Source organism: Psammomys obesus, unplaced genomic scaffold, assembly GCF_907164565.1.
Source record: "Psammomys obesus unplaced genomic scaffold, mPsaObe1.curated_primary_1811, whole genome shotgun sequence".
Classification (NCBI taxonomy): Eukaryota; Metazoa; Chordata; class Mammalia; order Rodentia; family Muridae; genus Psammomys; species Psammomys obesus.
Window position 1 is genome coordinate 4,976,761 of NW_026596034.1, and position 22,833 is coordinate 4,999,593.

The 22,833-nt window shown below is 43.2% G+C and overlaps 1 protein-coding gene across 4 annotated transcripts in view; it reads left to right on the forward strand.

The window, feature by feature from the left end:
- Tent4b (terminal nucleotidyltransferase 4B) overlaps positions 1–13,116 on the forward strand; it is a 56,782-nt gene extending 43,666 nt beyond the window's left edge. For 3 of the 4 annotated variants that reach the window (XM_055621210.1, XM_055621207.1, XM_055621206.1), the window contains 9 exons: positions 143–263; positions 1,250–1,357; positions 2,873–3,001; positions 4,440–4,653; positions 5,501–5,627; positions 5,723–5,826; positions 5,934–6,121; positions 8,512–8,676; positions 10,505–13,116. In XM_055621210.1, the coding sequence (XP_055477185.1) occupies positions 143–263; positions 1,250–1,357; positions 2,873–3,001; positions 4,440–4,653; positions 5,501–5,627; positions 5,723–5,826; positions 5,934–6,121; positions 8,512–8,676; positions 10,505–10,681 (1,333 nt within the window). In that variant the 3' untranslated portion in view covers positions 10,682–13,116. The remainder of the gene's footprint in view (positions 1–142; positions 264–1,249; positions 1,358–2,872; positions 3,002–4,439; positions 4,654–5,500; positions 5,628–5,722; positions 5,827–5,933; positions 6,122–8,511; positions 8,677–10,504) is intronic. The other variant, XM_055621208.1, reaches the window with a different exon arrangement.
- The last annotated feature ends 9,717 nt before the right edge of the window (positions 13,117–22,833 follow it).

Below are 22,833 nucleotides of genomic sequence, written 5' to 3' on the forward strand. Positions count from 1 at the left end.
ATACATTATCATCAGCACATTGGTCTTCTGAGGCACAGAGGGAAGTGGGTTCTCATAGTGCTGACTTGAAGTTAGTGTGATTGTCAGCTAAGACTTAAGTGAAGCTTCTTACAACCTTGTCATGTATGCCACTACAATGCAGTGACATCGACCTTGTGGTGTTTGGGAAGTGGGAGAACCTGCCTCTCTGGACCCTGGAAGAAGCCCTTCGGAAACACAAAGTTGCTGATGAGGACTCCGTGAAGGTCCTAGACAAGGCGACAGTAAGTTCTTAGTGTTGTATCTTTCTTAGTCTTGTTATCTGCAGGAGAAACTGAGGTTCTTGTCTTGCTTAGCACAGTTGCGGATTCCGTGAATCACTTTTTGTGAATGTGACAGTGACTGGGTGATAACTGTTCCTGGTGAATCAAAATAGCCTGTCCTGGCTATACATTTCCTTAAGAAATGATAGCCAGTTTTCCATGCATAATACAGCCAAAACTTCAGTATAAAAATACGTAAGTAAAAATTCTGATTACTAGCCAGGCAGTGGTGGCACAGGCCTTTGATCCCAGCACTCAGGAGCCAGAGGCAGGTGGATCTCTGAGTTTGAGACCAGCCTGGTCTACAGAGCGAGTTCATTTCTATTACGTAACTTCTAGTTACACAGAAGATATTGTTCTAAGATCTTGTAAATGAAGGTCTTTTAAAAAGGATGTATGTTTATATGTTTGGGGAGCGCAGGAGAGGGCTTTGGGTCCTCTGGAGCTGAATTGCAGACAAGTGTGAGCCTCAGTGTGGGTGCTGGGAACCGAAGTCCAGCACTTCAGGCTCTCTGAGCAACAACTCAGGAGCACTCAGGAGGCAGAGGCAGGAGGATCTCTGTGACTTCGAGGCTAGCCTGGTCTACAGAGCAAGTTTCAGGATAGCTGGGGCTACACACTGAAACCCTCTCTCAAAATTTTTTTAAAATAAATTTTATTATATCTTTTTATTGTTTTTTACTAATTTATTCATTATTCTCACACATGCACACTATGCCCCATGGAGGTCAGTGGTAGAGTTAGTTCTCTCTTTCTGCTTTGTGGGCCCTGGTACTTAACCTTTGACAGCAGGCACTTGTACCTACTGGGCTGGCTGATGCTTGGTCCTCAGAGCACTTCATGTTTTTATGGGCAGAGATCAGAGGCCTACCTTATAACCTTTTGCCCCCTGATTTTGTCACTTAATTTGGGAGACTATTTTAAACTTTTCTGTCTTTTTTTTCCAGGTTCCTATTATTAAATTAACAGATTCTTTTACCGAAGTGAAAGTTGATATCAGCTTTAATGTCCAGAATGGTGTGAGAGCAGCGGACCTCATTAAAGATTTTACTAAGGTCAGAGCCTTGGTCTACATAGTGAAGCTGTTAAGAAACCTAAGTTTGTCTTGAGCATGTTATGTCCTTTGCTTGGCTGTTATGTGTCCGTGCTGCCTACAGATGACTCCGCATTTCATGAGCTTCCTGTACATGGATTTATGAAAGGTGGAGGACACTTCTGAAGATGCTTCTGTCCTTGTTTCTTGGGCTGAGTGACATGGGCCCTGAGATGGTGCTACATGGTGGTTCTTGTCAGTTTTTAATCTCTTAAATTTAGACTAACATTCTCCTTGGGGAGTCTTTTCTCAGTTTTATTCCCAAGTTCTCTGTCAAGAAGTGCCTGTACGTTTTATTACTTTATTCTGAGGTAATTTTAGTTTATTTCAATTTGTTCTAAAATAAAGAACAAATCCTCAGAACATCTTATGGAGTAGACAGTGCTGCTTCCCAGAGCTGAAAGCATTCTGTTCTATGCACTCAGAGCTCTTTAGCAGTTCTCCAGGTCATATTTACTTCTTTTTTTGTATCTTGCTTTTTGTTTCTTTGTTTTTGTTTTGAGATAGGGTTTCTCTGTGTAGCCCTGGGTGTCCTGGAACTAGCTCTGTAGACCAGGCTGGCCTTGAACTCACAGAAATCTGTGAGCCTTTGCCTCCTGGATGCTGGAATTAAAGGCATGTGCCACCACTGCCTGGCTTTTTCTTACTGTTTTGAGGCAGGCTCTCACTATGTGGGTGGCCTCAAGCTTGGACTCCTCCTAGCCCAGTATGTAGGGTGCTGGTATCACAGTTGTGTCCTACCATTCTTCTTCCTGCAGGACCTTGCTTTCTTTTCCCTGTCAGGCAGGCAAGAATATAGAGGGTAGGAAAAAAGGTATCTCTTCTGGAGGAGTTATGTGTATGTACATATCTTTTCACAAAAAGAAACTGGTAGTTAAACATTGTTTGCTTAATAATAAGCAGTAGAAGATGACATGAAACGTCATTGGCCACCAACTCTGGGAAGTGTTGTGTTCTATACCTGGAGCATTAAAAGTTCTGGAAGTGTCATTAGTTAGCTGTGAGAGTCCTGCCCCATCTCCTGTAAAGGAGGGAGGAAGGGCAGGCTTGGGCAGTGATCTGTCCATGTGGATGATGACAAGCAAGGCTGTTTGTGCTCTAGGCTGCTGCAGAATGAATTGAGGGACCTTGCTGTGCAGTGAAATAGCCACTTACAAAATGATTTCTTGCATTTCCTGCTGGATTAGTGCCTTGAATGTTGAGGGACTTTGGCCTTTGTGATATTTGTTGTCTTTTTACAAGAGACTGTTCTGTGATCATTGTCATGTGGTTAGATGGTTAGTGTGTCTGTCCAGAGAGCATGTGTTCATCATGAGAAGAAAGCCTTTCATTACATAGAAAGATTACTTTGAAAATTGAATATATTACATATATCTACCAAATTTTGTAATATAAGGACCAACTTATGCCCCTGATGATGCATTGGGCTATTACAATATAGGAATTCATTGAAAATGTAATTTCATTTCTCTTTCAGAAATATCCTGTATTGCCATACTTGGTTTTAGTATTGAAACAATTCTTATTACAGAGGGACCTTAATGAAGTATTTACAGGTGGAATTGGTTCTTATAGTCTCTTTTTAATGGCAGTCAGTTTCCTTCAGGTAAGTTGTATGGGTGTGCTATACCAGTGTACACTAAAAAAAAAAAGATTAACTATTTGCAGAGACATTTGGGGAGAAAATTTTAAATCAAGATTTTTAAAAATGTTTCTCTTTAAACTGGGTACCTTTGTATAATTTAGCAAATTAGTACTTAAAAGTTGTTAAGAGAGACAATGAGACTTTTCAGTAGGTGAAAGACCGTATTTCAGAATATCAGATGGAAAGTGATTCAGGAAGACAGCTGGTGTCAGCATCAGACCTTTGAGCCCCACATGCACCTACACCTAGACGTGCACATGCAAGTACATGCAGCATTTGAACATGAATGTATATACATACACAGCACACACGCACAGTGGTGCACAAAGGGGCTGGGAGGTGGCTCAGTTAGTAAAGTAAAGTACCTGCCGTGCAAACATGAGGACCTAAGTTTGGATCCCTACAGCCCACAAAAACAGCTGGATGTAGCAACAAGTGCCTATAATCCTGGCCCTGGAGAGGCAGATTCAAGAGGATCTCTGGGGCTTGCTGGCCAGCCAGTCTAGGCCAATAGGTGACCTCCAGGTTCAGTGTCAGACCCTCTTTCAAAAAGCAAAGTAGAAAAAATTAGTGGCCAGGAACAGTGGCACACGCCTTTAATCCCAGCACTCAGAGAGGCAGCGGCAGGCAGATCTCTGCGAGGTCAAGGCCAGACTGGTCCAGGACAGCCAAAGCCACACAGAGAAACCCTGCCTTGAAAAACCAAAAATAAATAAATGAATGAATGAATGAATAAATAAATAAATAAATAAATAAATAGGTAAATAGGTAAATAAATAAAAGGGAGATGACTCAATGCTGGTACACAAGCCTGTAGTGCATAAAGGCTGGGTCTGATTCCCTAGCACTGTTACCCAAAATAATAGGTATAGTGCCTGGCAGATCTCTATGAGTTCAAAGCCAGCCTGGTCTACATAGTGAGTTCCAGGACAGCCAGAATTACATAATGAGACCCTGTCAAAACCAAAATAAATATATACATGAACAGGTATTGTGGAAAGTGATTTAGGAAGACACATCTCATCAACTATTCTCTTTGATACGCATGTGTACAAACACACACCAAAAATAAGAATACATTTAAAGCAATTAGCCATGTAATTTCAGCTATAATTGAAACATGTTATTCTGGTAAGAGTCTTAGTTTTGCCTGTTTGGCAATGGTTGCTAATATTCAGGCTGCTGAGTCAGGTAAATTCCCTGATGTGGTTTACCCAGCCTTACCTGCCAGGTCTGTACCCATAGGGCATTTCATGGTTTCTGTGGCAGCAGCATAGCTGCTGGTATTGTAAACCAGAATCGTGATAATAATATAGTGCTCATAGAGGTTAGGATCTCACCTATATCCCCACCTTCACAACAGAGAAAATCTAAAATACTTTCTTTTTTTCTGTTTTAGTTACATCCCAGGGAAGATGCTTGCATCCCCAATACAAACTATGGTGTTCTCTTAATAGAGTTTTTTGAATTATATGGACGGCACTTCAATTACTTAAAGACTGGTATCCGGATAAAGGATGGTGGTTCCTATGTGGCCAAAGATGAAGTACAGAAAAATATGCTTGACGGCTACCGGCCATCAATGCTTTATATCGAAGACCCTTTACAGCCAGGTACTGAGATTAGTTCACGTTTGGGCTTCAGAGGGGGAGTCATCATCCCCCGGTGCACTACTCTGCTCAGATGAACAAGGAGTAAGCACGCTTACTTGAAATACTCTTCCGTTTAAACAGACACACACCCCAGAAAAAAACCAACCAACCAAACAAACAAACAAAAAACCAAACAAACAGCAGACTTTCAGATAGGTTGGGACTAGAACCTACTTGACCCTTTTAAAGCCAAGTAGAAGAGGAATCCACTTTGGGGTGGGTTTGTAGGCATCTCTCTCCCTGGGGGCTGTTATTTCAGGCAGTTGTCAGCAGGGCTTTAAGGAGGTAAGCTGGGGGTCCTCAGACAGTGGTGAGCATGGGCTCACTTATACTCTGCTTCTTTCTAGTGTTGTATAGCTCTCCTGGACTTTTCTAGCTTTGGGAGTGGCTTGAAAGTGAATGGAAGGCAAATTTCTTCTGTACTTTGACAAAGTTATATGTATTTGCTTATGATGTAGAGAAATATGTTTATACCTAATGTAGACAAAGAACAAGCAAATGCACCTTCCTTACCCTGTTACTTTCAGTTTAGCGCGGCTTTGTTCTGAGGGAAGAATAGGCAGCTGTTTCTTTCTGTGTGATAGCATCCTTGGTGAGTAAAGCTGTGTGCAGGCAGTGGATGGGCTCACCATACCAGAGCTCCGTGCAGAGGTTCAGAGACTGAGGGGCTGAGAGAGTGACTGACAGCCCACTCATGATTACTCTTCCTGGGAGATAGCTTTTGCCCTTGCTCCTCTGGATAAGGGCTCACCGCCGCTCATTAATCAGCAGCCAGGCTTACTTCTCTTTGTATCCATTTATTTTAAAGGTAATGATGTTGGAAGGAGTTCCTATGGAGCCATGCAGGTGAAACAGGCCTTTGATTATGCCTATGTGGTATTGAGTCATGCTGTATCGCCAATTGCAAAGTACTATCCCAACAATGAAACAGAGAGGTAAAAGTCTAGCCCAGATGAGCCTGTTGCATCAACAGTGGTTGGTACTTCTTAAGTTAATGTCCACCTCTTTTGTTTTTTTTAAACTCATGCAGCATATTAGGTAGAATAATTAGAGTGACGGATGAAGTTGCCACCTATAGAGATTGGATATCAAAACAGTGGGGCTTGCAGAATAGGCCTGAGCCGTCATGCAATGGTAAGTAAGACCTTTTCCTTCATGATGGGCTGGGGCTTAGAGGCTGTTTCTGTGTTGTGTGTATTTAATGGGAAGAAACGTTTTCCAATCTTTTGCCACTTTTTCAGGAAATGGTGTTACGTTGATAGTAGATACTCAGCAGTTAGATAAATGTAATAATAATCTGTCTGAAGAAAATGAAGCCCTTGGAAAATGTAGAAGTAAAGCCTCGGAATCTCTTAGTAAACACTCTTCAAACTCTTCATCAGGTCCAGTGTCCTCCTCCTCCGCCACGCAGTCCAGCTCTAGTGATGTCGTAAGTATGGCACTTGCTGACCCATGGTTGGATGCTTGCCTGTTCCCTCTGGGGTTAACTGCTCAGAGCTGAGGGTTGCTACTTTTTTTTTTTTTTTTTTTTTTTAGCCAGGGAAAATTTCAGTAGCTTTCACTCTTGTGCTTTTTTCCTCAGCATTTTTTTTTAAAGACAGTTCAAAATATAGGGAAGTCTTTAGTGACATCTTTAGCCATTATGTGCCCTGTTCACATTTACCTACTTTAATATTTCTAACCGTACGTCCATTGTTTCATCTTACTCTTTGATCCATTTCAAAGAAGATGGCAGGTATGGTCACACTTCACCCCAGCTCAGTGTGCACCGTGTTAACTGGACTTAGATTGTTTGGACATTCTTTATATCTGTCTAAAAGGGAATCCTGGTTACGTCCTCACTAAGTTTTGTCACCCAGAGCTCTAGTAAGATCATGTCCCCATCGCTCCAGGAGATGCCTCAGGATCAACAGTTGCCCATAGAGGGCGCCCTTGTGAAAGGGTCTCCCAACATCATATGTTAGTGTCACGTGTAGCAGTTTGTAGAAATATGATCATATGGTATGTATTATTTGTAAGGGTTCTTTCACTTTCTTAAGCTTGTTTTTTCATTTGTTTTTGAGATTCCCAATTGAGTTAATTGATAAAAATTTGCTTATCAGAAAGTAAAGCAATTACTCTCAGGGTTCCCAGCAATGATGTCAGGCAGCTTATAACTGCCTGTAACGCTAGTGTGTGTGTGTGTGTGTGTGTGTGTGTGTGTGTGTGTGTGTTTGTCCTGGAATTCATTATGTAGAACAACTCAGAGATCCATCTGCTTCTGCCTCCCAAGTGCTGGGATTAAAGGTATTCACCTCAGTTTAGTAGTTTGTAATGTATTCAGTGTTACACAGCTATTTTCACTCTTAATTGAAGGATATCTCCAGCCAGGCATGGTGATACATGCCTTCAGTCCCAGCATTTGGGAGGCAGAGGATGATAGATCTTCAACCAGGGCTATGTAGAGAGATGCTGTCTCAGCACCCCCATCCAAAAAAAAAAAAAAAAAAAAAACAAAACACAAAAACAAATACCTATATTACTTAGTTGCCTCTCCCAACTCCCCTCTCCCCTAACCTTTAGTCTACTTTCTGTCTCCATTGTGTTGGATTACATCTTATATTAATTTTCTTTGTCAAAATTCTGAGTCTACGTAATTAAAGTTTAAGGTAGGTTTGTCTTTTCTTTGAAATTTGACTTTAATATGTGATTGCAAAAAAGTCCTATTAGGGTCTTAGAGGTACAGTGCTTGCCTTGCATGCTTTCTGGGTTTAGTCCCTGGAACTGCTTAGTGCAGTTCCTAAATCAGGCTTAGTGCATACCTGTGATCCCAGTACTAGGGAGTGTAGTGGCAGGAGAATCAGGAGCAGAGTTAAAGACATCCTTCAGTGTATAATGAGTTTGGGGGTCAGCCTGGGCTAAATGAGACCATGTCACAATGAAAAAATACAAAGGAAAGAATTTCACATTGTTGATGAATGATGGCATATCATTATGGAGTGATAAATATTCATGTACAGGATCTCCTTATGTCTGTGGATTCTGGAGTGGTACTTTGGGAGAGGGAATGAATGCTAAGCTAGAGGTCCCAGGTAGAGGCTGCCTTGAAAAGAAGGGTTCACCTGCGACTCGGATATGTCATGGAGTGTGCCAGCATAAAGCAGCCAAGAGGCCAGATGAGGTTTAGACAGGGATCCTCGTCATCCTGCACTTTCACATTGAGCCCTTAAACCTGTCATCTTGTGTTTGATTGGAGATACTGGGCCATGCCTGGGTCCTAGGTACCTCCCTCTTTATCATTGTCTTCCATTGTTCTGTAACGTCCATTATTCTCTAAAGGCTCACATCACTTATGAAGGCCCATTAATGATCAGTTAACAAATTGGCTAGGTGTGGTCAGTGACTTGGCAATAAACAAACCCATGGTGAAATAGACCACTTGAGATATTTGGAGAAGGGGTTGGGGAAATGATTCAGTGGGGAAGAGTGCCTGCTGTGGTAGAGGACCTGAGTTTGAATTCTCAGTATCTACTTAAAACCAGGCAGGACTGTGTGTGTCTGCAGCTGTAGCATTGGAAGCAGAAACAGGAGCTTCTCATTTAGTGAGAGACCTTGTCTCAAAAAAATAAAGTGGAGAGGGATAGAGAAAGACACCAAACGTTGTCTGGTCTCTGGCTGTGCATGGTTTGGGTGCACACACCTTCCCACACACAGCATTTGAAGGAAAGCCCCTTTAGCTCCTAAATGTGTCTGTTTAGGAAGTACTTGGATGAAATTGTTGCATTTCTGAATATGAAAATTACTAACATATTGCTTTATAACTCATGTGACTTGTGTTAGGATTCTGATGCAACACCATGCAAAACCCCAAAACAACTGCTCTGCCGTCCACCCACGGGCAACCGGGTAGGCTCACAGGATGTCTCCTTGGAAGCCTCACAGGCAGTTGGGAAAGTGCAGAGCACCCAAACCACTAACATACCCAACAGCACCAACAAATCACAGGTGGGTAGGATTTGTGCTTGTCATTGTTAGTGTTTGGTATCAGATAGTTAGAATTTCTTTTCAGTTTTAAAGAGTGTATTTATTAAAGCATTATTTATTACAAAGATGAATATGCTATCCATACATACTACAGTTGATAAAATTCCCAGGGCTTTGCTCCTCTCTATGTTTGTAAGCTCCATCAGACCCACACATTTTCATGTCTTTACTAAACTAACTAATATTTCACAGGGTGTATTGTCTCAACACTTGTCAACATGTCCTGATGAATATGGACAGATCAGATAACAGTTGTGTTTATATGGATTTAAAACCCTATAAACTTATCCTAATTAATTAAAATTTAATTCTTACCTAATACTGTTCTTGGAAGAATGAAATACAACCTGTAAAAGCAGACGTAATAAAGAGGCAGCATGGTATACTTCATATTTAATAGCATGAGTCCGTTTTTTGATTCCTGCACATCAGCTGTGGGGAGTATGGCCTTGAACATTTAATTTAACCCTTCTGTGTGTTATTTGTCTCATCTGCAGAATGCATTTAGTTATATACCTACCTTATCTATAAAAAGATGACAAAAATAGTATATCTTTTAAATTTCTAATATTATGTTAATAATTGTAAAAATACTTAGAATACTTAGAAAATGTCTAGCGTATATTAAATGTCATATAGTTAGAATTTCACACTTGTGAACAGTGGCTGCCATGCACTTAAAGAAATATCTTGGTTAAAAAACAAACTGTTTTGTCATTTGCTTCCAAAGCATTACAGTGCTTCTAAAACCAGATGTCCCAAGGCTCCTTGTAAGATACCATTCTAACAGATCGTAGTGCCAGCCAAGCCTGTTTATACATTGAGCGTTGAGGCTGAGAATAGAGCTGAGTGTAGAGGAGGCTGATGAATGGTCCTCGTGGCTGTGCTTTGAAGTACACTGGCGTGGAATGTCTACAGCATCCCTAGAAACTGTTTTTTGTTTATATTTGATACTTGTTGCTTATGCCAGTTGTCAGGTAGCTGGAGACAGATTCAGTTGATTAACATCAGCTTTGACTTATTAAGTATTTTTAGTTGCCTAATAATATTACTAATTAGCCATGAGTAATGAGTTAGGCAAGGGGAACTCTTATACTGGTCTCTGACATAAGTGGGGTTTTTTTTTTTCTCCTCTTATTCTCAGTTTTACCAGGGGAAAGGCCTCCTGGAAGTTGTAATCTGACTTGCCCAGTCCACTGTACTTCCACAGCCTTAGCATGGGCACCAGATGCAGGGAGGGACAGGGCTGACCAAGGGACTGGTGTCAGTATGAAGCCACAGGGCCTGACATTGGAAACAGGAAAGGAGCAGCCACTGTCCCTGACCTGCCTGTAAGCTGCGTAGGTCTGAAACCCTCTCAGGTAGTGCTGCTTAGCGTGTGCTGTGAGCAGTAGGATCTTTGAGGAAGCTTTCATGTTGTTCACATGCTGTCAGGAAGAGAAGTTAGTGGTCTATTCTTTAGAGACTTCACCCCTGTTATTCCTCCTTTTCTAGCCTCTAAAATAGTATATGGTAGCTGGGCATGGTGATACACCTCTTTAATCCCAGCACTTGGGAGGAGAGGCAGGCAGATCTCTTGAGAGTTTGAGGCCCTACGATAGATAGTAAGCTCCAGGTCGGCCAGGGTTACAGTAGGAATGTCTCAAGTTGGCACACAAGTTGGAGTCGGGGTTAGGGAGATCTGTGGTGAGTGGCATGCCTACCCATTTCTAGTTTTGAAAGCTGCCCTATATACAGGTTTGCCAGTGGACAGCTCTGCTGTTTTTCTCACTGCTTTCTTCTTCTGCAGCATGGATCAGCAAGGCTCTTCCGTTCTTCCAGCAAAGGCTTCCAAGGTACAGCTCAAACAAGCCATGGTTCCTTGATGACAAGCAAACAGCATCAAGGCAAATCCAATACTCAGTATTACCATGGCAAAAAGAGGAAACACAAGAGGGACGCGCCCCTCTCAGACCTTTGTAGATAGTCGGCGCTGTGCGACGGACTGTCTTCTGTGTGCAATGATCTCGTGCTCAGGACAGTTGCACAGGGACTCCTGGGACGGCAGGAGCCTCACACTGTTCAGACGTTGATTTAGCAACTGCGTTTTTTCCCAGCTCGCCACGGAATGGATCATGAAGACTGACAACTGCAAAAACAAAAAAGCAAGCAAAAAGGGGGAAAAGGCTGCTTATTTGATAAGTCATGTGCTACAACAGGGTCATTTTAAGATTTAAAGCTTGAATGTAAAATAAATATATTTCTCATTGGCTTTATGCAGAGTTATAGGGGATAGTACTCAGTGTGGGTAGGTGATAGGAACAAAAAGCAGTTTCAAGGAGATGGGTGGGAAGGCCAACAAGAGCATCTCATAGGAAGTCAGATTCCAAGAGGGAAAGTGATTTGTGCATGTTTTTTTTTAAAAAATAATTTTGCATAATATTTGCCATTTTACTGTGTGTGTATATATAGAAGACCATATAGGAAATTGATATTTGTAATAGTGGATTTGTTAATACTTTTTACATAACATTACTGTTTGAACTGTAAAAGTTTTTTTTCTCAGGATTAGTTCAAGGAATAATCTGAGTTGTCATCCTCACTCATATGCAGGGAAGTGATTAGCTCTCTTCCTCTCTTTGGTTTCCTCAGCATTGAAATGACTTCATAGAACCCTTGTGACCTGCTGCGAAATTCTTTCCTCTTTACAGAAAAGGTTTTATGGTGGCAAATGTCTATTTTATTTTGTAAAAAAAAAAAGAAAAAAAACGTACTATGTACTTTGTGTGTACACTGACCAACTTGTAGTCACCTCTGAGAACTAACTCACCCGCTCTGCAGTGCTGCTGTCTTCTTGGGCATTCGGCAGCAGCAGGACTTGTGTCTGTTTCCTTCGCAGTCTTTTCTCCCCCTCCCCCCTTCTGCCGTATAGGAAACACAAGGCCACCTTGGGCCTGGGCTGTTCCTGTCACAGTGCGGCCTCTAGCTCCGCAGACCTCGCATGCTGGCTCCCCTGACCCTGTGTGCGATGTGCTTGTGGTGTCATCTCTCATTCTTTTTAAGTTCATGCTTACTACTGTGGGAGAGAGTAACTGTAAACAGCTTTAATTAAATCATACTTATAAAAAAACTATTTTCTTATACTCCACTTTATGCTTTTGGTATTGTCGATCTTTAAAAATTAAATGGTCTTTGATAATGGATCGATTTTGTATTGCCTTATTAAGACCAAATACTTCTTGTCATCCCATTCTTTATCCTCTCCTTTAATGGAAGTGCTGTCTTTAATTAAAACTTTGTAAAACACTGGCTTGTTTTAATCATCCTGTAACGTTTGGCTGTGGTCAGCTATGAGTGCAAATGTGTAATCCTGTTATCTTGCCTGCTGAGTCTGAGACTCAGGTGGGATATTTAACATAATGGTTTGTACTTGCTCATCATCAAAGTGGCTTTTGGAGGTGAAAGCCCCACGTCTAGCATCAGTGTGTGTGTGCTCTGTTCAGTACAGCCGTTTCTGAGATGGGATTCTTTTATATATGTATGTGTGAAGTACTGTTGGCTTTTAGGGATTTCTTTTATATACACTTATGAAACACTGAAGACCAATCAGACCATTAATGGACACTTAGTGCAACTTTTTGTAATGAGAATAATGCTATAAAGTAAGACCAAAACCGGTGTCATCACTGAAATTAACAATTTTCAATATGTTCATATTTTAATTTACAATGGGAAAGAAATGTGTTCCACAACTGGAAATTCACAGTACTGTGTAAACTGTGGAAGATTTTAAATGTGATGTTATTTTGACTGTTTTAAATTTTAGAGTCACATTTTATCCTGATGAGAATTTTTATCAAGATGTTGATGTTTTGTTGTTTGGAACTAGTTTGTCATAACATGTTGTGCATAATCACAGTATTTATTTTGTAGGGCTCGTGAATGTGTAGACTTACGTTTACTGCTAAGGGAACAATTATTTATAAAATAATACTAAATCCAGTATTAGCTGCCTATTTCAGACACTTAACACCTGCAGAGATCTGTGTTACATTTACCACACTGAAGTTTTTTTACAGAATCACCCTCATTGTTGAAAGTAAATGTACTCTTAGGTGGGAATATTAGTGTCCAATAAGCATGTGATTATATTAAGGTGGTGGTAGCGGGAAGATAATCTTGATTCCATTGGGAATCTTAGGTTTTCGTAAATTTATTGGGAAAATAGTTTTTCCTGTACTGCTGATGTTTCTTTTTGGTAAACAGTATCTTTCTAAAAGAAAAAGCATGAAGGAGAATTGAGGTGTGTATACATTTCCTCAGATGACCAGCATTGTATTCGTGAATACTGTGTATCTAGAATGAACAGCACGGAAGCTGTTCATTTTTCAACCTGAAGTAAAATACTTTCAAGAACTTTTAGTTTGCCTGCTCATTTGTTTTGTACATTTTATCTTTCATATTTGACTCCCGTCTGTCTTTCTTGAGTTTCAATACTTTTGATGAAGGTTTTTGTGACTATCTCCTGAAACATATCTTAACCATTCTGGTTGGTCTTTTCATACCTATGCATCTCCAGTAGCATTCCTCAGCGTTCTTAGAGGGGAGTTTTACAAATGCTGCCTCCCTGTGGTGACGTTGCTCTGGTGGTCATCTTGTGTGCCTGGCACAAGAAATGTTACTATATAGTGGTGGCTAGTGGGCTGGAGAGGTACTCACAGGGAGTCCCAGTGTGGTCTGGGGAAATTGATACCCAAAGAAAGTTTCTTCTTTCTTGGAGTTACAATGTGCCCAGGATGGTCCCTACTCTTCAGTGTGTTCTTCTGTTTGAGGATTCTACACTTCATTTTCAAGTCTAGCTTTTCATCTGTAGGAGTTTCAACTTTTAAAACATTCATTTAGAAAATTATGTGTATATGTGAGTGCCTGTGTGAATTTATGTGCACCCTGTATATGTGCAATAGCCCATAGAGACCAGAAGAGCATATTGGATGTCCTGGAGCTAAAGTGACAACTATTTTTATGTCACCATGTGGGTGCTGGGGACTGAGCATGGGTACCCTGCCAGAGCTCCAAGTACTCTCTTAAGTGCTGTGTCATTATGCAGCCCCAGGTTTTTGTCTTTCATGTGTGCTCCCTCCAGCCTTCAGCAGCTGGCCACATTATACTCTTGTCCTGCTTTGAGGGAATTTACCTCAGTTTACCTTGGGCCCCTCTCTCATAGGTTCTTTGATTCATCCCAGATGTTTCTGGATATAACACTCATGGATCCTAGGGAGGTGCTGTGTCTTTCGGGAGCTGGTGTTAGGGTTTGTCTACTGAGAGGCTGTTAAGACAGGCTGTAAAGTTTGAGGCAGCTGGCCTCAAACTTGAGATCTTCCTGCCCCAACCTCGTAGGCACTAGCATTAAAGGTGTGTGTTACTGTGCTCTGCCTGCTCTTGCATCGTATCTTTGCTATGGAATCTTCTGTCTCCTGTTTTCTTGTCATTCCCTCCTGTGTGGTGGTGGTGGTGAGCATGCGTTGTGTGCAGTGGCCTTTGGGTTAGCACTTGGCATTTTCAGAAAGGCAAGAAAGTCAGAAAAAAGAAGTGGAAATGGGCAGCACAGGATCCTGATGCTGTGGCTTGTGTTTGTTGAGCATCCTTCCTGATGACGAGATATATGCTGAAGGAATGTTCTCTAGAAATCACCACCCTGGGGGCTGGAGCGAGAGCTCAGCAGTTAAGCGCACTGACTGCTCTTCCAGAGGAACCGGGTTCAATTCCCAGCACCCACATGGCAGCTTACAACTGACCTCTACGATCTGACACCTCACATAGACATACATGCAGACAAAACACTAGTGGACATAAAAAAATAATAATGATAATAATAATAATGGTAATGATGACGCAATTACCACCATTGTGAGTCCTGGGTTATTTTTTGCAGTCCCAGAGTTTGTTGCACAGCTTAGAACTACTCAGTTCTTTTCATCCTATTTGATTGGGGTTTTTGTGTTGCCCAGAAGAAATGAATGTTAACAGAGAATTGGTTCTTCTACAATTAACTCAAAATTAGATGTTAAAGCTATTAGATGTCCCCAGTTATCACTGACACTGGAATGTTAACTTGGAGATCTCCAAGCATGTGGGTGTGTTTTGAGATGGTCTCACTATGTAGCCTTGGCTGTCCTAGAACTCATTATGTACACCAGACTGGCCTTGAACTTACAGAGATCCATTTGCCTCTGCTTCCTGAGTGCCGAGTAAAAGCATGAGCCATCATGTGTGGCTTGAAACACTCTTAACGGAAAAGCAGCATCCACCAGAAGCAGTTACTGAGCCACGGTGTCTGTGTAGGGGCTGCTGTGACCTGTCACCCTCACTGCTATAATTTCCATCAAGTAGCAGTCCATCTCGAGGAATGTGGAGAAGGTGCAGTGCGCACCTGGGAGCAGGCTTCCTAGGGAGTGTTGTCATCTTGTCCCTTCTGAACCTCCAGAGCTCCAGAGTAGTTTCCTGCTTTTGTGGCAAAGTGTTGATGGCTGAAATAAATTTTAAAGAACACACTTGAGGCTGCCCCTCAGTATTTCACGTAGCTCAGATCTAAGAGACTGTCTGTGGTGGCCTGCGTAATGCATTTTGGTTAGCTAATTGCTGGCTCGTCTCACACTAATCAGAGGTTTGTTTTGAGTAAGTACTTGGCCTCCTACTTAAGTATATCACCAAGTTTGCCTTAATCCCTAGTCTAAAAGAGGCGACAGGGAGAGGGGCAGCAGAGGGGGCATCAGCTGGCTGCCCTGTACTGTGGGGTTGAGTGTGGCCTGGACTTTGGGGGACAGTGCAGGAAGGGGTTCTTTGGTGCTGTATATTGTAGTGAATGTGTTTTTATTGGTAGTTGGTATTTTTATTTTTTTCGTTTCTGGTTTGGTTTGCTTTTGTTTTTTTGAGACAGAGCACTGGCTATCCTGGACTTACTCTGTAGACCAGGCTGGCCCTGAACTCACAGAGATCTGCCTGCCTCTGCCTCCTGAGTGCTGGGATCAAAGGCAAGCACCATCACACATAACTACATTTCAGTTTTGTTTTATTTTTTTTTAAATAGGGAAATGGATTTATTTATAGTCTGAGCCAGACTGACATTTGCATTGGAGTTCCTGTCACGGTCACTCCATCAGCTTCCCAGCAGCTTGATGGAGTTGAACCTGGAGGAACTTCATGTTAAAAGTGCTATGGAGATGGTGGGCCTCGTAGTGGTTACTCCTTGGTGGGGTGGGGCTTGGAGAAGCACTGCAACTAGCACCCAGATCTGGGTTGTCAGCCTCATTCCTCGTTCCTTGGGTTCCATGCCGTTCACGGCTGTTCCGGGATCAGTTTAACCTTTTACGTGGAGCTGCAGTTGGTCTTGAAACTTGGTCTCTAAAGCTAGTCTCTGGCTTTTAAGATTCCCTCTGTCACATTGCACTGAAGGTTGCAAGTCTTTGAAAGCCTAGCAGCCCTGTTCCTCTCCGCATTCCACTGACTGCTGCGGAGTTCTGAGTCCATGTACATTGTTAAAGGGGAGGAGAGGTAGAGGTGTTGTCTTTGGACATAGCATGGGAAAGGCCACTGGGATCAGTGTTTTTCTCTGGTAGCGTATTCTGTAGACATGCGCTTAGGAATCGGGTGAAGTTGGTTGGTGTCTAACCAGCTTTCTGTTTTCTTCTCTGATAGCACTGCCTTCAGGGTTAAGCAACGCAGACGCCCATGAGGTGCTGGAGGTCTGAGTCCTCAACTCTCCAGTCTTGTCTAGTTTCCGCTGCAGAGGCACTAAAGGAATTTACCAGAAAGAGATTTGATACAAATGGTTTATGAAATCTCGACATTTCCTGAGGCCATGTGACTGGGCGCCAGTGATGAAAACTGAGTGAATTTCACACCTGGAAAGCATTCTATTTCTAAGCTCACAATGTCTTCAAAGATGTCAGTTGTTTGCCTTGAAAGTTTATAAATTGCACTTCTATGCATACACGTGCCCCATCTCACGGGGCTTATTCACAATCTGCAGTTCAATAAAGGCTTTGTGCTGTCATTAATCTTCAGAACCGCTGGTATGAGCATTCACGTAAAACCTGAGTAGCTACTTAAGAAAAAACTCTTAAAATACAGACGTGTTTAGATGAAGTGGACATTTCCTTGCTCATACAGCTGATGCAAAACTCCTTTTTGTTCTTGAATAGAGTGAGACTCCACCACAGCCAATACAAAGCTGGAAACAGAATTTGGTTACTTGCTGATAGTGGCTCAGTTTTGGGGTTTGGGTTTGGCGTGTTTGTTTGAAATGGGATCACACCATGCAGCCTTAGCTGGCCCGGGACCCACCCCGTAAGTGCTGGGATCCAAGGGCATGCCCCACCATGCCCGCTTGTGTCTTGCACAGACAACTTAAGTGCTGTGAGAAGTTGCAGCACTTTGCTGTAGATTTGGTGGAGTGAGGCACAGCCTGTTTGGCTAGAAAGGGTGGGGAGGGGCTGTGGGTGTGGCTTGACGCTGGAACACTTGTCTAGTGTGCTGGGGGCCCAGGGTTTGAGCCTGTACTCCTCAGTACTGCTGGAGGGAGGGACAGAAGTAGTTGAGAGTCAAGGCTTGTGGCCAAGGCTGCCTGGGACCCCACTGAGTAAACCAAGATGACTGGCATCAAGCTACTCCGCAATGTACAGGCTGGCCAGGAGAAGCCAACTGTGGCAGCAGATTCATTCTGCTCACTTCTTGAGAGCTGAGAAAGCAAAGCCGGAATCCTTTTCAGGAGCACCCCAGTCGCTTCTCAGTAAACGGCAGGATGAGTTAATAACACAGGGCAACTGTACCCATCTCCCTAGACACAGCGGGTTTGCACGAACGCATGTTCCGTTCTGAAGAGGAGATCTAGGTAAATACCTAAATCAGTATCAATTGGCCTTTGACTCCCTGGTCAACCTAGAGCTAAGTTTGAATATTGGGAGAAGCCTAAGCCAGTTTTGTGCATTGCCCGTATCAGCGTCTGCTGCTGGGGATTTCTTTCTTAGAGTTGGTTGCGCAGCACCGTCGGCTCCCATGCTGTCTGCGCATGTGTGGAACTAGACCTCACCAGGTACTGTACTGGCCAGCCGGAGTTGCTTTTGTAAATCAGCGTGGTAAGTGCCCTGACACTAAGACACCAGTGGGCTTCTGTGCGGTACCCAGCACTTTCGGCTTACCTTAAAGACATGTTTTAGAGCATTGCTATGATGACACTCCTGAACCATTGAAGAAAGTAACCCCCCAACACACAGTCTTCTAGGCTGAATTTGAACTCAGGTCTTCATGCCTTATTTCCTCAGACCAGGATTATAATTGTGTACCACCATACCCACTTTAGTGTTAAATTCTTTGGGAAGTTTCTCAGCCCAGGCTAGCCTCACACTTGCTATGTTTACAAAGATGACCCTTGTATTTTTGATTCCCTTGCCTGCTGCTCAAATGCTGAGATTCAAGCAAGCACTATCACACCCAGCTTACCGGGTGCTGGGGATCAAACCCAGGGCTTGGTGCATGCCAGGCAAGCACCCTACCAGCTGAGCTGAGTCCTCAAACAGCACCCTGTTCCTTTGCCATTTTCCACTTTTAAGAAAATCAGCCTTGCTTTGGGCAAAACTGATGAGGGAAAGATTAATTCTTTGGTTTTTTTTTTTTTTTTTTTTTTTTTTTTTTTTTTTTTTTTTTTTTTTTGAGGCAGGGTTTCTCTGTAGCCTGGGTTGTCCTGGACTCTCGCTTTGTAGGCCAGGCTGGCCTTGAACTCATAGTGACCCGCCTGTCTCTGCCTCTCTGAGTCACTGAAGACTAAATTCCATCTTTTGTTTTTTTGAGACAGGGTCTCTCTGTGTAGCCCTGGAGAACTCACCATGTAGACCAGGCTAGCCTTGAACTCACATTTCAGGTTTCAGGGTAAGGAGGAAAGGCTCCCAGGCAGAGTAACTGGATTCCAGGTTTTTTAAGCAGAGAAGGGCAGAGATGCCCTATGTTTTTTTTTGAGTACAAGTCTGGGGGCCGTGGGAGGGGGGATAAAAGCCAACCTGGTTGTGGGGAATTCCAGAGTCTTCTCTAAGCTCTAGGTGCACAACAGTGTTTTAAAAGATGTTTTCCTTGGATCACATTCTTTAGTTTTGTGGTTGGAGTTTCTTCTGCAATACCTCTTTACTGGCATTCATCAGTAAGTGAGACAGTCTGGGCTGACCAGCTTTTTAATGAAAAAAAAAAATGCAACTTTTTTGGCTTTTACTTGGGAACATTTTGCCTTTTAAGTAAAATGTTTTAAATTCCATGTTTGTCTAAGAAGACCATTTTAAAATCTAAGGAACTGGAGATCTGAAATAATCCACCTGGGTAAAATTGTGTGTGTGTGTGTGTGTGTGTGTGTGTGTGTGTGCTTGCACTTGGATCTGCATGCATGTGACTTAATTCTAAATTAGGTGTGTGTGTGTGTTTAAAGCATGTAAATAATGCCTTTTTGAAGTTGTGGGATTAAAAAAGTAACTTCCCAAAGGATGGCTAAGAGTAGAACAATGCTCTGTTTTTATTTTTTTAATAAAAGATATATTTTAGTTTTATGTTTGACTGGTTTGTGTGTGCACCTTGCACATGCAATGCTCAAGGAGGCCAGAAGAGGGCACCAGATCCCCTAGACCTGGAGTTCGAGACTGTTGTGGGCCATCTTGTGGTGTTGGCAATTCAGGTTCCCTGTGAGAGCAGGAAACACGTCTTCAGTCCCTGGAAAGATGTCTTAATGTTTAATGTTTAATGTTAACACTAAAAGGGAAGGCAGGGACTATTAAAAGAATGAAGTGGCCTCTTGAAATGGAATATCCATTTTCAAAAGACCACTCAGCTTGGGCTGTGTAACACCGGCTTTGCACTTGGGGTGCCAGGAATGTGCCTTTTCTTCACGAGGACTCTTCAGAATACCTGGAGGAGGATTGCACCAGGACTCTGTTTGAAAATCCACTTCAACACAGCCATGCTTCCAAGCACCAGGCTTAACTACCCAGAACACCCCCACAGGCAAGGAGACTGGAAAGGCCCATCTGGAGAGAGGCAGAGAGCAAAGGAGGGGCAGAGGGTCTTAGGCCCTGCCAAGAAAGCGCAAAGCAGATAGTTGGGGGACAGGGCCCCGGTGCTGTCATAATGCCAAGACATTCGAAATGTCTGCCCCATCGTCTAGGGTAGCCTCTTGCAAAGTGTGCTGAGTAGTTTTTACCTAGGGCTGAGGGACTGTTACTGGTCCTCTCAGTGACAGGCTTCTGCCACTTCTTGACTTTTAGGTTTTGAAATTAAGTGTTGACTTCCCACTATTTTTAAGTCTCCAGGACCATGCCTTCCTGAGAAGTCTGTTGAGTACAGTGTTCTGTTCCTGCAACTAGCAATGCTGTTCTTACCAACTGAGCTGTGTGGTAGTGGGGCAGGGGACACGGCTGTTGTGCCTGGAGTCCCATGCTATACTGCCGAGCTACAACACCAGCCCCAATTCCATTTTCTGAACAAGCGTTCTTATTTTTCCAGGAGTTTTAGTTTAGCGATCAAGCCTAAACTCTGTTGGTGTGTGAAACCCCTGCATGTTACTTAGCTGCACCAGGTGTTTTCTCACAGTCACCTCAGTCGCCTGAGGCTTCGGCCCACATGAGCTGGATGTGCAGGTGTCCCCTTGGCCTCACATCCTCCTGCACCTGGGAGCTTGCCTTCACCAGTCCATGCTGCACCTCATCTGTTTTCTGAATTTTCCTCATCATAAAGTCTAGCTTCCTGGAACACAGTGCACAGGCTGTAAATAGTGTAGGCTTAAAAGTGCTCTGCATTTGTGTGCACTTGATAGTTTGGCTGGGTACAGAATTCTGCCTCAGAAACACATTTCAGAATCTGAAAGCATCATTTTCAGTGTCATCAGGAGTCCCGTATTGGCTTGATAATTTTTCCTCTCAGACCTTTCAGGATTTCCCCCTCCGTGTTCTGAAACATTACTAATACGGAAATTGAGTCTTACCTGTTGTGCAGGCACTTTAGAGTACAGGCGCTCCAACTGGCGGCACATGCCCTTTAGATACTGAAAAATCCTGAACTCTGGTTTACCCCAATCCCACTGCTTTCTCAGGAGCTCCACGTTTGTTCAAATATTGGGTGACCTGGACAGAGAGCCTCTATTTGTCTATGTTTCCTACCATCCTTCCCATCTCTGGATTTTTTTGTTTTGTATCTCTAACCCTCCTGGGAGGGTTTGATTTCTGCTTCCAAATTTTTCCTTCCTTAAGTCTTTTCTTTGTGTCCCCTGATAAGAAAACATATGCACCAGCACTCAGGAGGCGGATCTCTTTGAGTCTGAGGCCAGCCTGGTCTACAGAGGGAGTTCTAAAGCAGCCACAAAAAGAGAAATCCCGTCTAGAAAACAAAACAAAACAAACAAAAAACCACATTTGATCCATTATTGTTTCATGTTGTATCATCTTTCTCACACCACTGTTACAAAATACTGGACAAAGGTTTATGTTGGCTCCTGGCTTCAGCCATCCTGTGGGGGAAGGCCCTAGCATGCACCAAGCTGGGACCAGAAGTGAGTATCATCTTTCAAGGGCCCTAGTTTCTCTCAGTTTCCTCCCCACCCCCCACCCCAAGTGTTCCTTAACTTTCCAAATCAGTACCACCAACTGGGAATAAGGTGCCCCAAACATGAACCTGTGGGGACATTTCAGTTTATACATTCTGCCCAAGTCCCCACCCATATGCTCATGGACACCTCATAATGTGAATGAAACTCAGTACAACATCAAAAGTCCCCACAGTTTTAAATCCCAACACTGTTCAAAAGTCCAAAGTATCTTCTGAGATTCAGGGAAAACTCAGTTGTGAGCTCTTGTAACATTCAGAAAGTTACAAACTTCCTTTTTCTTGGGGAGGGGAGAGAGAGAGAGGGTCTTACTACATAGCCAGGCTGGCCTCTAACAAAACTACTTATGTTCAATGTCACAGGGTAACTATTCCCATTCTAAAAGGAACTGGGAAGAAAGGGAGGGAAAACCGGGCCTGAGCTAGCGAGATGGCTCTGCAGGTAACTGCACTTGCCAAGCAAGCCTGGCAACCCTGAAATTGACCTCACAGTGGCAGGAGAAAACTGACTCCCAAAAGCTGTCTTCTGACTGCTATGCAAAAGTGTGTACACCTTTGCAAGCGTATTTGCTTGAAGGCAAAGGTTGCTATGGAAATGTTGATGACACCAGGAACATGGCCTATCTGCTGAGGAAAGTTGTAGGCACCCAGTAGGGCAGCCCTTGAGACTGCCCGTGTGTGCCACAGGAGGCAAGGCTGTAGATACATGCCTCCCCAAGAGAGCTGGAGCTCACAGGGATGTAGGATTTATTTTGTGTGGTCTTGGGTTTGGAGCTGTCTTTTTTCCCATTAGTGTGGGCACATGCTCCCAAGTCCACATTTCTCTTGGCACTCTGGTCTTCTGTGCTCCTGCCAGAATGGCCCGTTAAGCTCTGCTTACAGCTTTCTGGGGCTTTCTCCTTCAGCTACAAACTTCCCTAAGCCAATCCTGAAGGCTGGTGAAAGCCATGGTCAGCTTTTATCACACCAGCAGCCCTGCTTCTCAGGACCAATTTTCTGGATCAGTCACATTTCTCATTGCTTGGCCGAACATCTGACTGAAGCAAGTTAATGCAAGTTAATGGGAGATGTTTCTTGTAGCTCATGATTTCAGTCCATCAGGTGAAGAAGGTGTGGCAGACTGGAGGGAAGGGCTATCTGTGGTGGGACAAGGGGAGCGGGAACTTACTACAGCAGCTCTCCCATGCTCTGGAGGACCAGGATACAAAGTGCTCAGGCCAAGCCAGAACCAGAGTGGACAGAACCTTCAAAGCCCATCTCCAGGGCCTCACTTCTGACCTTCAAAAGCCTCACAGACTCCTAAAACAATGGCCCAAACATGGGCTGTGGGGTGTTGGGTTAACTTTCCTGAGAAGTTGTGAACAATTTTTTTTTTTTTTTTAAGATTTATTTTTGTGTTTGGGTCTTTTGCCCGCATGTATGTATAAGAACCATGTGAGTGCCTGGTGCCTGCGGAGGTCGGAAGAGGGTGTCAGGTCCCCAGGAATTTGAGTTTCAGATGGTTGTGGG